This window comes from Camelus bactrianus, chromosome 21 (genome assembly GCF_048773025.1).
Source record: "Camelus bactrianus isolate YW-2024 breed Bactrian camel chromosome 21, ASM4877302v1, whole genome shotgun sequence".
Classification (NCBI taxonomy): domain Eukaryota; kingdom Metazoa; phylum Chordata; class Mammalia; order Artiodactyla; family Camelidae; genus Camelus; species Camelus bactrianus.
In genome coordinates, this window is record NC_133559.1 from 29,573,205 (window position 1) to 29,588,373 (window position 15,169).

The 15,169-nt window shown below is 40.2% G+C and overlaps 1 protein-coding gene across 4 annotated transcripts in view; it reads right to left on the reverse strand.

Annotated features, from left to right (window-relative positions):
• Positions 1-789: 789 nt before the first annotated feature.
• Positions 790-15,169, reverse strand: part of EDEM3 (ER degradation enhancing alpha-mannosidase like protein 3) — a 60,953-nt gene continuing 46,573 nt past the window's right edge. For all 4 annotated transcript variants that reach the window (XM_074349948.1, XM_074349947.1, XM_074349945.1 and 1 more), the window contains exons 18-20: positions 14,137-14,302; positions 10,924-11,109; positions 790-4,711 (exon numbers count right to left, since the gene is read on the reverse strand). In XM_074349948.1, coding sequence (XP_074206049.1) covers positions 4,302-4,711; positions 10,924-11,109; positions 14,137-14,302 — 762 coding nt within the window. In that variant the 3' untranslated portion in view covers positions 790-4,301. The remainder of the gene's footprint in view (positions 4,712-10,923; positions 11,110-14,136; positions 14,303-15,169) is intronic.

Consider the following 15,169-nt stretch of genomic DNA (forward strand, 5'->3'; position numbering starts at 1 on the left):
ACTTCCCTTTTGAAATCTTCCGAGACACTATTGGTTCCTTTAACTCTTCCTCAAATAGCAGTGCATTGTCCTAGAGGAGTGGAGGCACGCTGAGACTGGGATTAATACTCACAGAATCTGAGAATGGGTGCTACGGTTTGTAAACTTTAATCCTAGGTAGGGAGGAAGTGGTCAGGTGGAAAGGCAGTGGCTGAGCAAACAGTGAGTAGAGACTGAAATGGGGGTGCGAGGAGAACTGAGACAGGCAGGGGGTGGCACACTGGGAGCAGCCTGGGCTCTGGAAGTGAGCCAGCGCCCCCCGCCCATTGCCCAGGCCCCCCTACAGAAAGCCATTGTCAATACGTAATAGTGATTATGATTAGGTCTTTCAAGATACGTGTTCAGAAGCCCTGGAACAGTACAGATGGAGAGCTTAGTATCACAGTATTTGAAAGTAGCTGCTCAAGGAAATGGCCTCACTGGAATTAACAGGAGAGAGGTTAGCGTTACTTTTCATGACAATATTAAAAGGCTAACTGGTTTTATTAAATATCAGTAGACTTGAAACATAAACATGTTACCAACATGGACACTGTGAATCACTAACTCTAACTCCACTCCGAAAGTCTGGCACTAGCTGAGTTATGGAACTGTTCAATGTATGTTTGTGTTTCTATACCCTAAGCTGTCCCCCAGATTTACTCCCCTGGGGTAAAATAAAAATTAAAGGGAACGCAGAGTGGTGAAAAAAATTTTAAAGATATCAAAGTATAAAGATATGCAAAGTGATGCTAAAAATTAAAATTAAGATGAGACCAGAATATTTACATATTTTATTAAATCTTTACAATCAGTAATTATAACCAAATACACAATTATATACAAGGATTATATACATTTTGCCCAGACTTTTACATCACAGTACATAGTTTCCCTTAGAAATATTGTACACATTTATCACCAAACAATAAAATCCAACAACAGTAGTGTTACAGCACCTGTTAGTACAGACATCTTTTTCATAAATTACATCATAAGAAAATATACGGCTGTAAATTGGGCTTTTAAAAATGTCTTTTATAAAATCTGAACATACAATATTTCATTCACAGAATGTTTTTTTTTCTATGTTCTGACTGAAGCCTTGTGCATAAAACGACCAGTTGTAATGTTTACTAAATGCACCCCCCTCTCTAAAATTGTAAGTGCTATTTGAATTACCTGTGCTGAGCTTTCTTTATGATGAATTTGGCATGGGGTTTGGTAAGGGAACAAATGCTGGTTTTACTATAAAAAGGGCTGTGTGATGGTAATTTAAATTAAAAAAAATCTTGATAGAGTAATTAGGTTAAAATCAGAGAGTGCACAATTATTCATTTTACCCTCCAATACGGTGGGGGGAAAAAAAAGAAAAGAAAAAGTATCATGTCAAAAAATTTGTTCTGAAACAACACTTGTATTCCTACTGGAAGCCTATTAAAAGTTACAAGGAAAAAAGGAAACCAACCCAACCAAATATCCCACCCCAAACATACCTGGTAAATTGCAGTTCTCTCACGCCTAAAGCTTCATGGGAAAAGTACTGAAAATTAGGGCATATCGTTTCAATGGACTTTCCTAAGCAGAAAAAAACTATAGCTATTTTTAGTAGGTAAACAAGTTAAGTTTTAAAACTTGAAAATACCTGAATAAAATACCTTCTCTACTATCTAACTTTTAACTTTCAGATAAAATCCTTACTTGATTCCAGGTTTGTAAACATTGTATAAATCCTTCTTAGTCAAGCAATGTTATGGCTGTGGTGATCACGTCAGCTCTTCTCTCTATGCAGGCAACGTTAACTGAGGTAGACCAGATGTTTCTAAAATTCAGGGTCACATACAACACCCTGAATTTTTAGGAAGTAAATAACATGCTATAAAAGGTATTTAAAAAACAAAACATTTTAAGAAAAGCCTAATGTTGAAAGTTTTTAATGAACTTGAAAACAACTTCGTGGCAGTACGTCAATTAAGAATGGAGAGTCAATGACAACGTTGGAGTTTTGAAGCTGAACCTTATGCTTTCTTTCCTTAGCTAGGGAAAAATCAAGTATAATTCCTTCTGGGTGTTCAGTGTAACTTATTAAGTTTTTCTTTTTTTTTTTTTAGGGATTCATTTTTTCCCTAAACAAGTGAACAATTTGCTTCTAGACCTCAATGAATGGCAACAGCTCCCCCTAATGGCCAAAGGAAGGACGCGTGGCAGTGGGCTGGCTTTAGCTTGTATGCCACAAGGTCTCTGCTGGAAGTAAAACTACATTGTTTTGATAACTTAGAAGTTGGGTTTAGACGACAGTGGCTCTGAGCTACAAACACAAAATCAAATTAATGTGTATAAGGCTTCTGTAATCCAAGTCTTACAGGGACACCTGCCCCTGTTCCCCAAGCCCCAGTCCTATAAATCAAGGCAAGTCAAGCAATTAAGCTTCAGCTATTCTGGCAGCTTTGCAATTAAGGTGAACGAAGCACTATGTCTACCCTTCTGTATACTTTATGTATTCTAGTTCTACCTTCTTATACCAAATTTCACATGCAGAGAGACAAAATACCCATTTTAGTGTTGGGTTTAATTAAGGGCCAATAAAGGTCTCGTATACTACCTGCCCCCCTCCCCCCAAGTGAATTCTCTATGAGGTTTATCACTCACCGACCCAATTACGTTTAGCTGGGATTTTTGAAAGCAGCTATTTACCCCCTTATAAAAGAATATGTTTACCTGGGATCTATGACATACTGTACATGAATATACATAACTACAATATGGGACTGCTGCTCTTTGAACAGTTCCATATACAGTTTAAGTTCACCAGTACCTCAAAAACTGTGTTTTAAGAAAAGGTAATTATATAATGTCATGGAATAGAAAAAGGAAACTAAGTCTCAAATATTCCTTTAGAACTGATTCAGGTAAGCTTAAAAAAAATAAATAAAATGAGTAAAGCCATGATTTCAACTACAGGGCTGTCTACAGGTATCGGTAAAAAAGGTTTTTAAACTTAAATGTGGCCAGCAGCAGACTGCCACCGAGAAGAAAGGGGGGTGTTAATTCTCATTAAGCTGTGGCTACACGTTAGCTGCTGCTGTGCTCTCTACACAGGTCACCAGAGACTAGTTTTCAAGTCCATATCAGAAGGATTTTTTTTTTTTAAAGCAAACTTAAAAACCATGATTCAACAGAAAACATGACAGACTCCTTAGGTACAACTTTTAGAAACCATAGTCTCAAAGGAGGAAAAATAGTAGTTACCCCAGCATTTTCAGATCACTACCACAGTTTTATCATGGCTCCCTAGGACAGGAAAATGGAACAAAATGTCTTCAGCTATTGGCAACGCAGGCCTTGTGGCTCAAAATGCATACTAAACATGGGATGGAGTAAGGCTGATGGCTGGAGGCAGTCACCTCCAAAGAAATGAACTGGAAAAGACTTCTAATTTGCCCTAGCAGGATATATAACCTCAAGTTCCGTTTCAGAGTAGTCACAGCTTTCCCTGTGGAAGGCCCAATGGCAAGTTCATACTGCAACATTATAGTTTCTCCCTTGCTCCATTTTTCAAAAGTATTAAGTAACCAATTTCCACAATATGTCATATGACCTTTTTACCTGGTCCCAATGATTAGTCTTTATGCAGAGAACTCACTGAGAAAGTACACTGGCTTTGCCTTTGGTTTAAAGGAAAAGGACATGGTTAAGAGGGGAAAAATCAAGTCATCTCGATCATGTGACACAATGAGGCAACTGACAGTGACGAGCAAAGGCCGTCTGCCCCGTGAATGCACTTGCTTCATACCCTCTCAGGTCGCTTTGTTTTTGTGAAGGCAGCATAACCCGAATGCCCACAATACTCATACGTGTCTTCCCCAAAGAGCCTCTGACCCCCGAAGCAAGAAAGCCGAGCTTCCTTTAGAAACATCTACAAATTCGTATTCCCCATCTCAGAGTTAAGGGAATTTCTTATCTATCCAGAGACGGCAGGAATCTGGCTCCTAGGAATGCCCGCTAATCTCGCCCTGGCCTGAGGTGCTGCAGGGTGGTGCGGTGCTGTCACCTGAGGGGGGGGCCTGTGAGTTTCCATTTTTGATGGGACAGTTTTAAACAAGGTCAGTTCTAACACAGCATGCTCCAGATCCCTATGGTAACTAGTTCTCCCGGTCAGAACGGGGTTGCTCGTCACCGCACTTAGAGTCTCCCATGAGAGAGCCTGCTTCGCCTCAGGGTGTCTGTTAACCACAGTTTACCTTTTCTTTTTAAATACCTACCACCAGGGAGACTCTGGTGAGTCAGAGCTCATCCTTCTCCATCATTTCAAACGCTTCTATATCTTCGTTCCAGTCTGCTAATATGGCGTCTATAGGCTGGCCCTTTTTACCCCAGCTAACGTTAGGATTGGAATCCTCCTCAGTTTCTGATTGCTCTTGAAGCTGGTTATCTAGATCTGTACATTCGCCATCAAGACTCGTAGTCTCATGGTTTTCTGTGGGATTAGAATTCTGTTCAGAAGGAGAAACGCCTGCAGCAATGTCCGTGTCTGCTGGAGATGATGATTCTGGGTGAGAGTTTGGAGAACTTTCTTCAGGAGACTCTTGGTCAACCAAACCAACCTCCTGAGAACTTGACACGATCTGTTCAGCACTCTGATTCTGAGAGTCATTTTCAGAGGATGGCAGTTCTTCCGTTTCCAAGTCAGGATCTGTATGTGAAAGAAACAAATTCATGCTACTCTCCCCCTCAAAACATGGACTATCAGACTTGCAAAAGCACACTGATTTTTGCAATAAAACGAAAAAATGAAAGTTAAAGAAAATCATGTTAATGCGGAATGGTGAACATTAACATCGAAGGGTAAAAGACTGCCTTGTAATAAAGCAATCACATTCATTTTGTACATTCATTTTGCAAAATGTAACATTTGAAAATAAATGTTCTTTGAAACTGAAAGGAATGACTCTAATAACTGACAAGACTGCCTTCACTGGGTATTAGTAAATGCCAAGAAATATACTAAACAATGATACTGTTAAAATTCATGTACCTTTGCACTGGATGTCTAAAATTTATGAAATACCCAAATTCAAAAAAACCTGCACATCAGAACATACGAAACAGAATCAATTTTAAACAGCACATACCATTGCTGTATTTTAAAATAATATTCCTTTGAAAAGTGAAATTCCCACTCAGCAAGCCATGAAGTGGGGATAATGCAAAATGTTGAATTTAATGATATTAATGTGGTTGACTGAATAAAAGTTTCATAAACACAAGAACTGAGATTATTTACAAAACATCTATTCCATTACTGGAGGTCTGTGAATTATAAGATATAATCACAGAGCCCACTGGAAGGCTGAAGAGCAGGTTAAATCTTTTGTAATGAATATACAGTAGCACCGCCAGAGGCATTTTTAGGGTTCCTACAGAGGTACTTCAACAGCACTGACGCTCACATGCTGCATCCTCCTCAGACTCTGCAGTCGGTCAGCTGGCAAAGATCTTACGCGTGTCCACTGTGTGGCACTGCCTTTCTGGAGCCTTCCGTCCAGCTGGGGAAAGTGACGTTTACGAATAATCACACAAATAAACAGAAAACTCTGGGACACGTGTTACGGTGTCAGGAAAGAATAAGACTTGAGGATTTCCTTCAGAAAGTGACACCTCATCTGAGATTTTAAAAATAATCAGAGTTAACTGGTAAAGAAGGAAGGGAAAATGGACCTATTATAAAAGCAGAAAAACAGAAGGAAATCCAAGTGTGGGGGACAGCAGAGGAGGGGGTGTACGTACACCCCGACCAGGGAGGGTCACCTGACTAGGGGCGTTTAAGCAAGTTCTTCGGCGGGGGGTGCTGGTGGGGAAGGGGACAAAGGGAGAAGCTCCCACACATTCTCTCAGCTGTGGAAAAGGTACACTTAAACTTGACAATTAGGGAAACCATGATGGAGCCCAAAGAAGTATCTGCCTGCTTCAAGCTCACTCATGCGCAGCTATCCTAAGTTGAGGGAGAGTGAAAAGAAAAACCTTCCAGCTTCCTTCTACATCTTACTAATCTAGGTAGAAGGAGAGGAAAAGGTGTAGGGCTGTTTCATCTAGTAATAAAGATTGCGCTGTTGGCAAAACGTGACCCTCGGGTTACATATCGTGTCCTGCTACTTTGGACGTGTAGCTAGTAAAGCAGCGTAAGGAAGCAGAGCAGCCCGTGCACCCGCGGGGGGAGGAAAGAGCGAGCCGTCTGTGCTTTGATTGTGCTGCACATTTACACTCAGAGCAACTCAGTTTTCAAAGACACTATTAAGACAGTAAAAGAATTTGATAAGGAGGGTAAAAATAAGGTAAACAGGCAAACACCAGTAACCCCTCTGTAGCAGCCGTAACTGGTTAGAAATAAATTAAGTACCCTTTTCACAATAAAAATAAAAGCTACAAAACACAGAATAAATTTATTTTGAAAAGTACAAGGCCCATCTTGCTTAACACTATAAAATCTCTATGAAAACAAACAAGATTAAACTCATAGGTAAGTGGATGTTCCTGGATGGAAAGTCTTAATATTTAACAAAATCTTCCTATTTATATGTGAAGCGTGCAATTACACAATTTCAAAATGAATCCCATTTCTACGTCTTTTTGTTTTCTTTTGGGACCGAACAGAATCATTTTAAACTTTCTACGGAAGGATATACATCAGAGAAGTCAAGTTAGTGAGAGGAGAGCTGCCTTATAAGATATTAAAATTTATTCAAAACAGCAAACGGTTTTATTATTGGCACGTAGATTAGCAGAAAAGAAGAACAAGCCCCAAACAGATCAAAATATATAAGACTATTTGATATTCTGCAAAGTGGAACAATCAGCAAAGTAAAAACGGCAGCTGGAGGAGTCAAAAAAAAAAGAGGTCCCACCACACGGCTACAAATCTGCACCCTGAGGTGCCCGCTGTCACCGTCCCCAGCAAGCAGGAGAGCAGCCCCAAGAGTGCAATGACTGCATCACTAAAGTCAGTCATGGTCTATCAGAAACACAGGAAGCAAAGGCAGAACGAAGAAAATCTCAAGATACAAAGAGAACTATGGAGTTTTAATCATAAGAGGACAAGGGCACCTGGGCAAAGACTTAGAGTGGATGGTCCACAACCATTCATTCATCTCTACGACCAGCATTTATGGACAGAAGGAATACAGAGGTGAGACACAGGGGAAGTGTGATGTCATCTAAATGTCACAGTACAACCACGTTAAGAAGATGTTCTTAAATATGAAAATGAACGTGTGTGTGTTCATGCGTGACTGAAGCATTGTGCCACACACCAGAAATTGACACAACATTGTAAACTGACTAGACTTCAATTAAAAAAAAAAAGATGTTCTTAAATTATACCTCGGAGAATAAGAGAAAATTTCATAAAGAAGGTAGCATTTAACCTGGGTATTTAGGATGCCTAAATGTCCATAAAGAGGAAAAGGCCATGGGAGCGGGGCAGGGGCTGACAAGGCATTTCTAGAAAGAGGGGAGAGGTGAGCAAATGCAAAGGTGGAAGAGAAGACACCTCGGGGTCGGGGGAGAGAGGCCAGCGGCTCAAGTACCGACTCTGCTAACAAGAATGTTTCAGACGCCCCTTTCCAGGCAGAGGACATCTGCTTATATACTTCATTTTTCTTCTCAGACTCAAATCCTGCCCGAGAGCAATCTACGTTCTACAGATCAACTGTAGGACAGATTCACCCCAGCCAAGTTCAGTGGGCGGTAGTCTTAGGAAAAGTGACACTGCCAGACTTGAGCAGTTCCAACCATGGGACCGTTCTTTTCTTCCCCCCATTTCCTCGGTCTGCCCTTTACCAGAGAGACACGAGCACAGGAGAAGCCCTGAAAACCCCTGTCCACAGCTCCTGCGGCACTGAGCCGACACTGTGAGTACAAGCATGACAATGTACTGAAACCTTAAAATGCTGATTTCTCTTCCCCCTTGAGAAATACTATTGAGAAAAGGCAATTGAATCTTAATTGCAAACTGCTTCAACTTGGAGCTAAAGGTAACAACGCGGTGCCTTTCGTGTGTGGGCACAGGGTGGGCATTAAGTACCTTTACAAACTCTTAAAATTCCAAGACAGGACACAGAGGGACATGACATCAACACTTGTGTGCATAACGTAACTTCCAGAAGTGTGGCTGCTTTGACCCCAGAAGCACCATTCCCACCTGATGAACTACCAACGCTTTTCTTCTGAAGGACGTGTAATAAGGTATCCGGACATTTCTGCCGGCAGACAGCGCTGTCGCAGGTATTTCTACGTTAATGGCTGGGACTTTTCGTCAGAATTAGAAGGTGAGAGTGGGAGTAGGGGCTTTGTTCTGGGGTTTCTATTTTCTGTATTAGCACGTGGGAAGAATTGCTCTCAGTCAGAACGGTGGGACTGTGTGAGGGAAGGTGTATTTGCAGAATGAGCTGTTTAGAAGGGCACTCTGGAGGACACTGTACCCGTCAGATTTGAAGGACGCTGCTGTCTGGTGTGCTTACGTACTCCTACCTAGTGCCTCGGCACAGGATGGCCAGGTACAGAGCTGCGAGACAGGAAAAGAAAAAGGAGGTGCTCCTTTGTCTTGTTCAGTGCTTCTCAAAGTGTAGCTGAGTGCGATGAACTAAGATTAAGATGCTTGTTTAAAATTTCAGATTATGATCCCTTGCTTTTCAGAGACCCTGATTCAATATTCTGGAGTGGAACTCAGGAATCTACACTTTTGACAAGTACGTCAGCTGATTCTGATGCAGAAGAGAAACACTGACGCATGCACAGGACAACCCACAGATGACCGCTGCTGGGCGGCAACTCAGAGTACCTTCCTAAGTGAATGAAGCAGTTGATTTAACAAAACTATTATCACTGATTTTTGTTACACTGACTATTCTGCTGTAACTTGTTGCTGATTTAGTTAGTAATGCCATACAGTTCTTGAAAAACCTATACAAAAAGGGGGAGATTTTCCAAGACGTTTTGCCAAAAAGATCACTCTACAACAGAATCAGAGTTCAGAAATTTTATAGGTTATCAAAACTTCTTAAAAAATATAATTTAAATAAAGGTCCTTAAGGGAATACTCAGAATTTTTTTTTTAATTTTGGTAATAGAATTGATCTTTTCTCATATCCTTTCTCTGGCAAAGGAAGCACATGCTTTACCTTAATCTCATAGTCCTAACTCCAAACACCCTTACACACATATGGTTTTTTTTAAACATTATACACCTGCATTCAAATAAAAAGTGATCAAAAGTAACACATGCCATAACAACGTCTTTGTCAGAGTGACTCTCGCATGGGTATGGGCTAGAGAATCCACCTAGCAGATGAGGTATTTAATTCACAGGAATTGCTTTGATAGGATCGACAAAATTATCATTATGGGACAGCTGACTAGACATGAAAATAGAAATCTAATCCTCTACATGAAATCAGGTATTATCAAGGTGGCCACTGAACCAATATATACATATGTGCACATGCATGTGTGTATATACGTGTGTATACACACATACACACATACATATATATGATTTAAGGATTATTAACGCAAGATACTTACTACTATTGATAATGTAGCTTGGAATCATTTTACCTTTTAATATTGCTGCTGAAATTCCAATGGTAGCACAGAATAGGGGGGAGAAAGCAAAGGCATTAAAGAGTTATATGGAATAATAATTTGCCTGTGTCCAATGTGCCTAAATGCATATACACAGGAAAGAAGATCTGAGTTGAACAAAAGGGCTCAGAAAAGGCACACAGGAGGATTTAAGAAGACCAGAAATCCTTTCTATTTTGTTCTGTTTCTGTTTATACATCCTTTCAGCCATCCATCCTACTCACTCCATAGTGCTTAAATAGTCGACATCTGAATGAATCGCAAAGAAGAAAAAAGCAAAACAAGAAGACAAGATGAAACACTGACTTGGCTAGTGCTAGATTATCTCTAAACCTTTCTTTTTTTTTAAAATTGTTCCACTTGGAAGTTATACTTTATTGAATCAGTTTCCTACACATCTGCCAAACATCCCAGGGGATCCAACAGCCCTGTACAAAGTACATGGCTTTATCCAGGGCTGGGATGGGTAGAGCCCTCTCTGCAGTGTCTCCAGCGGGTGAGAAAGACGGCCGTCACACAGGGTCACAGCCTATGTCTGACGGTCCACCTTTCCTCGAATTTCTCCTCTATCCCTGGTGTGAAGCTATAAAAGGGTACTAGCAAGACCTTGCATTAACACAGTAATTTGGGTTTCAAGGAGCTTTCAAATTACTAACAAACATGTTGGCCCAGAGAGGACTAGACACTCATGAATTAAGGCATGCTATCTTGTTTTTCAGGCCAGGCGTGTGCAACTCTTGTAACTTACAAACACGTACGTGATAAACGTAGGTTTTGGTGGAGAGAAGCTGCTAGGCTTCTACTGCCTGCACTGAGACAGTGGTCATCTGATTACAGGTGGCGTGGTGAGACCCAGCCATTGTTACATACAACAGCATTCTATACAACCTCTTTTTATTCCTCATAAAAGAAATGGAAGATGCAGGATCAGTGAAATTGAATGGTGAACGTCTGTGGATGTTAAAAATGACTCTCAGTGTAATCTCGTGTATTTTTATCACTGGGCAGAATCACAGCAAAAAATATAAATTACATATAAAAATATAATTCTCAAAACATTCCAACTCGGCAAACAAAGCTAAGTAAATGTTTCACTACTTTTATTTCCAAAAGAAAAACGTATTTTGAAACCACCTTCTAAAAATTTTTACTTCTTTTACCAGTGAACCATAAATAATTTTTTGGTAACTCATCTTCATTATCAAATTAGTAAACTTAATGTTAAGCTGAAAACAAGTGTTTTTTTGTTTGTTTTGTAACCCTTACCTCGATCTTTTGCTTTGTCAGAAAGGAGCACCTCGACCTCCTCGTATTCCCGGATAGCGTCCAGTATGATGCTCCCTTCTTTACTGAAGAGGAACAGCATGGGGATCTGGATGTCATCCGTGTCCTTCCCGTCACCGGCCATCTGGAACAGAGGCGCCGTGTCGCTGCTGCTCCCCTCATTGTCATCTGGCCAGAAGTGAACACGGCAAACAGAAAGACGTTCCTCCATTAAAAGGGTCTACCTACCAACCTTTACTGTTTTTCACCTGCTGACGGCATTGGTTTTATGCATCAAGAACTGTAACAACAATCACTCTTGGGGCCCACTAATTGTACTCCCAGAAATTTATCCCGAGGAAATAATTCAAAAGAAGCAAAATGATCTACGCCCGAAAAATTTACTTGGAGTGCTTTTTGTAACCGTGAACAACTGTAAACTATTGTAAGTAAATTTACAGTGAACTACTCGATGGAACACAGAGAAAAATGTTATTATTACATAAAACGGCGGAACACAAAAATTCTATGATTATGACTATAAAAATTTCATATGCTTATGAAAAAGCCTAAAAATGGAAAAATTCTAAGACTTGAATTAAAATGACAGAAATACGAAATTTCATTGTTGTCTAAGATTTCCTCTGGCATTATATTGCTTTACCAAACTACACACTGACAGTCCCTTTTAATATAGTGTTTGCAAAGAAAAATTATGACTATTGTGGTTTTTCCTCTGTAAGTTAAATGAAATCTACCGTTAGTTGACACTGGCTAAGTAACAGTAGTGGGGCTGCTAAATACAGTTTTACTGGCGACGCCCGTCACGGCCAGCCCTAATCTCACATGCCGGCCTCCCTGGAGAACCTGCCTGTCCCTGCTCAGAGAGCGCGTGCGGACAGGACCTGCTAATTCTCTCTACGTGGAGAACACCATGAAGAACCCACCCCCTTAGCAACTACTGATTAGACAAAGGATGGCTCTCTGACCCTCAGTCTCTCTGGACAACGTGGAAGTGGCACACAGAAAGACTGCTTCGGTTAGCAGTGGGCAGAGGTCCAGTTAAGTGACATAGACTCATGGCTTAGGTGGCAATTTTGGAATGGTCATTTTGGAACTGATAAGCAAAGAGGGAGCAGGCTGGTGAGAAGCTGCAGAATGAAAAAGAACCGCAAAGAGCTGCAGAGAGGAGAGTCCAGGAGGACGCAGAGAGAGAGACAGGGAGATGAGGAAATGCCAGCAGCCGTCATGGTTCCTGAGGACTTTTAGTTCCCATTTCCACTTCCTTAGAGCACTCGTTGTATTTCTTACTCTTGGGTTCAATGAAAATAATCCACTTCCATCTAGTAAACAAAAATCCCTTCTTAAACCAGCTTACACAGATTGTTTCGTGCAGCCATACCATTTCCGGGATGATCTGCAGTTTTAGCACTTGCAATAAACAAACAACCAGGTCCTAATGTGCTCATTTGTAACACAATTAAAACCAGTAAAAACCAAGCGAAACGCTTCATCAGAAACAAAAAGACTTAGGGGAGAGAAGTTACAACACAAGAAAGTTTCCCTCTGCAAATTAAATTTTCTGAAAATAAGGATCATTGCCGCTTATTTACCCACAGAACTCAGCACAGGTCCCGTAACTAACAGCGACTGATGAGAACATTTGACTTGACAAACCGTGTAGCGTACAGGACACCATGAGAATCAAACTTCACCAAAAAATAGGGGAAATCTAAAACAGTCTGCATATGTTCCAGACTTTATTTTTAATATTTTTAAAGTCTTAGTAAGAGATGTTCACAATGAGAGTGATGGCAAGCTATTAAATTCTTCAATAAAAACAATCTCAGTATGAAAAATAACCAAGGATAAAAAGATGATCTAAATGAGGCCTCAGCAAACTTGAGCTGTAACTGGCCAGACAGCGAATATTTTATTTTAGCCTTTGTCGTTCGCTGCTGCAACCACTCAACTCCACCACGATAGCCTTAAAAGCAGTCATAAATGATGTCTAAACAAACTGACATGTGTGTTCTAATAAAACTGTTACGCACAAAAACAGGCAGTGAGCTGAACTTGGCCTGCAGGCTGTAGTTTGCTAACTGCTGATTTAAGTCATTAAGCAGAATTTCTCCTTCCTTAACTAAGGAAATGTACGCATTCATTAAATTCAACACTGGAGTGCCCATATGGGCTAAGCAAAAGGAACAGTAAATAATTCTTCACTGAAAGAAATCCTACTATTTTATTTTAAATCTCTTCATTTTATTTACCTTAAATTCAGAAAGGGGATCTACCCTACTTAGAAACAAATTCAAAATGGATTTCTCCTGTGAGGCAAACTGGGCAGAAGAACTAACGCTACAAACAGGAACGTGACCTCAGGTCTTCCGGTTTTTTCTGAATGTAAACTCCTATTTGCTCAAAGCACAGAAAAATTTATATTTTCCCTGACAGTCATGGCCTGCTTGTCATGATAACAGTGATTTTTTTTTTTAATGAAAAATAAAATAGCAAACACACTGGCTGAAATACATGGGTAAAATAATTTGAAGTTTGTAATTTCAATGGGAAAAGACCCAAGGAGATAAAAATTCGCTAGGAACTAGTACCTATAGCTATGATATGTCAGCGATTATAAGAAATGTTATATATGTTACCTTCAAAACTTAACAACCACTTAAAAGGCACTTACTACCATTTTCACTGGAGCTCAACAAATATTCTACTGAATAAACGGATTAAGAAACTAAAGCTGGGCCAAGGTTATACCACGATTTTGTGGCAGAGTCAGGAACTGCACCCCTGGTCCTGACCCCAAAGTCTGCATCTATGTCGAGGAACGGGCATTTTTAGTGGCTCCCCACTGGAGGTGGCAGGGTGTAATTTTTGCCCCTACAAGGCTTTGGATCTTGTGGGCATATTTTCTCACCCATCGTACTGGGTGCTTTTTTACCACTCACCCCCATCACACCTTCACACTTGACCCCAAGTACTTTTACCGGCATTAATGTACAGAAACGCAAATCTAGACTTTCCAACAAGATATGAGGTATGTACCAATTAATGAGAGTTATTGGATTACTCATCCATTATTTTGTCTAAGTAAAGCAAAAATAATATGACAAACTATTTGATAAAATTTTGGAAAATAAAAGGAAAAAAAATCCTAAAAATTATCTCCTATTCAACACAATGACATGGAGAATGACTTACCGATAACAATGCCACCAATGGCCCCAGCATTCTGGATGTTGCGTGCCTTTTCTGCAAACATGCACTGTCCCCTTTGTATCAGGGCGATTTTCCCCATCACTGCCTCGGGGTTAGTAAGCTCTGAACAACCATTGTATGGTTTACTGCTTGCAACAAATCCTCTTGTCTGTCAGAAGTAAAGGTAATTTAAATAATCTGTTATCAAGTCACTCCTTAGTCATTAAAATTCAGTTTCTAGAGCTTTAAGGAGACCACATTCTTTTCACATAATAAGACATCCAATATACATGTAGCATAAATTTGTTTTGAACATTTTTCACATCCTACTACCCAAACAATATTTCTGTTGTGCTTCACAGTTAATAAAGTTATTTTTACATAAATTACTAACCCTGATCTTGAAATGACTCCGAGCAAAATAACAGACAATATTTTCATCTTATATATGGGGAAACTAAGATCCAAGTTACATAATTTGCTCTAAGATGCAATGTTAGTAGGTGGTCAAGTTGGGGCCTGTAGGCGGATTCACTGCATACACATCCCTGTACACACAACAGCTGGGAACTATTTTTAAACTGTCACTGGTAACTAGAAAAACTACTGAAAGAGGGAAAAAAGTGGATCTACTGTACGTGAATCTGCAAGCAGTTCTTCCTAGAAAAACTAAATCCACCAGAGAACTGATTTTAAAGATGTGAACATAAAGATGTCTTAAGATCCTTCTCTCTCCCAGAACGTGAGCTCCACGAGAGCACAGACCTTCGCTGGTTTTCATCAACTTGATATATAACAAATACCTAAACCGTTCCTAGAATAAGAGTTGCTGAATGGATGTATCGGTCTATAAACTCACCCAGCTTTAAAACACACACTAGGAAGAGTTTAAATTAGGGGCGACAGAGCTCAAAGCCCACTGGCTTTGCATCACCAGGCTACTCGGGCTCCGCCTAGTGGCCAGTTCGGCCACCAGCTGGTTATATGAAGGTGCGAACTGCCCAGCTCTGTAAGTCTTTGTTTCCTACACTAAAAT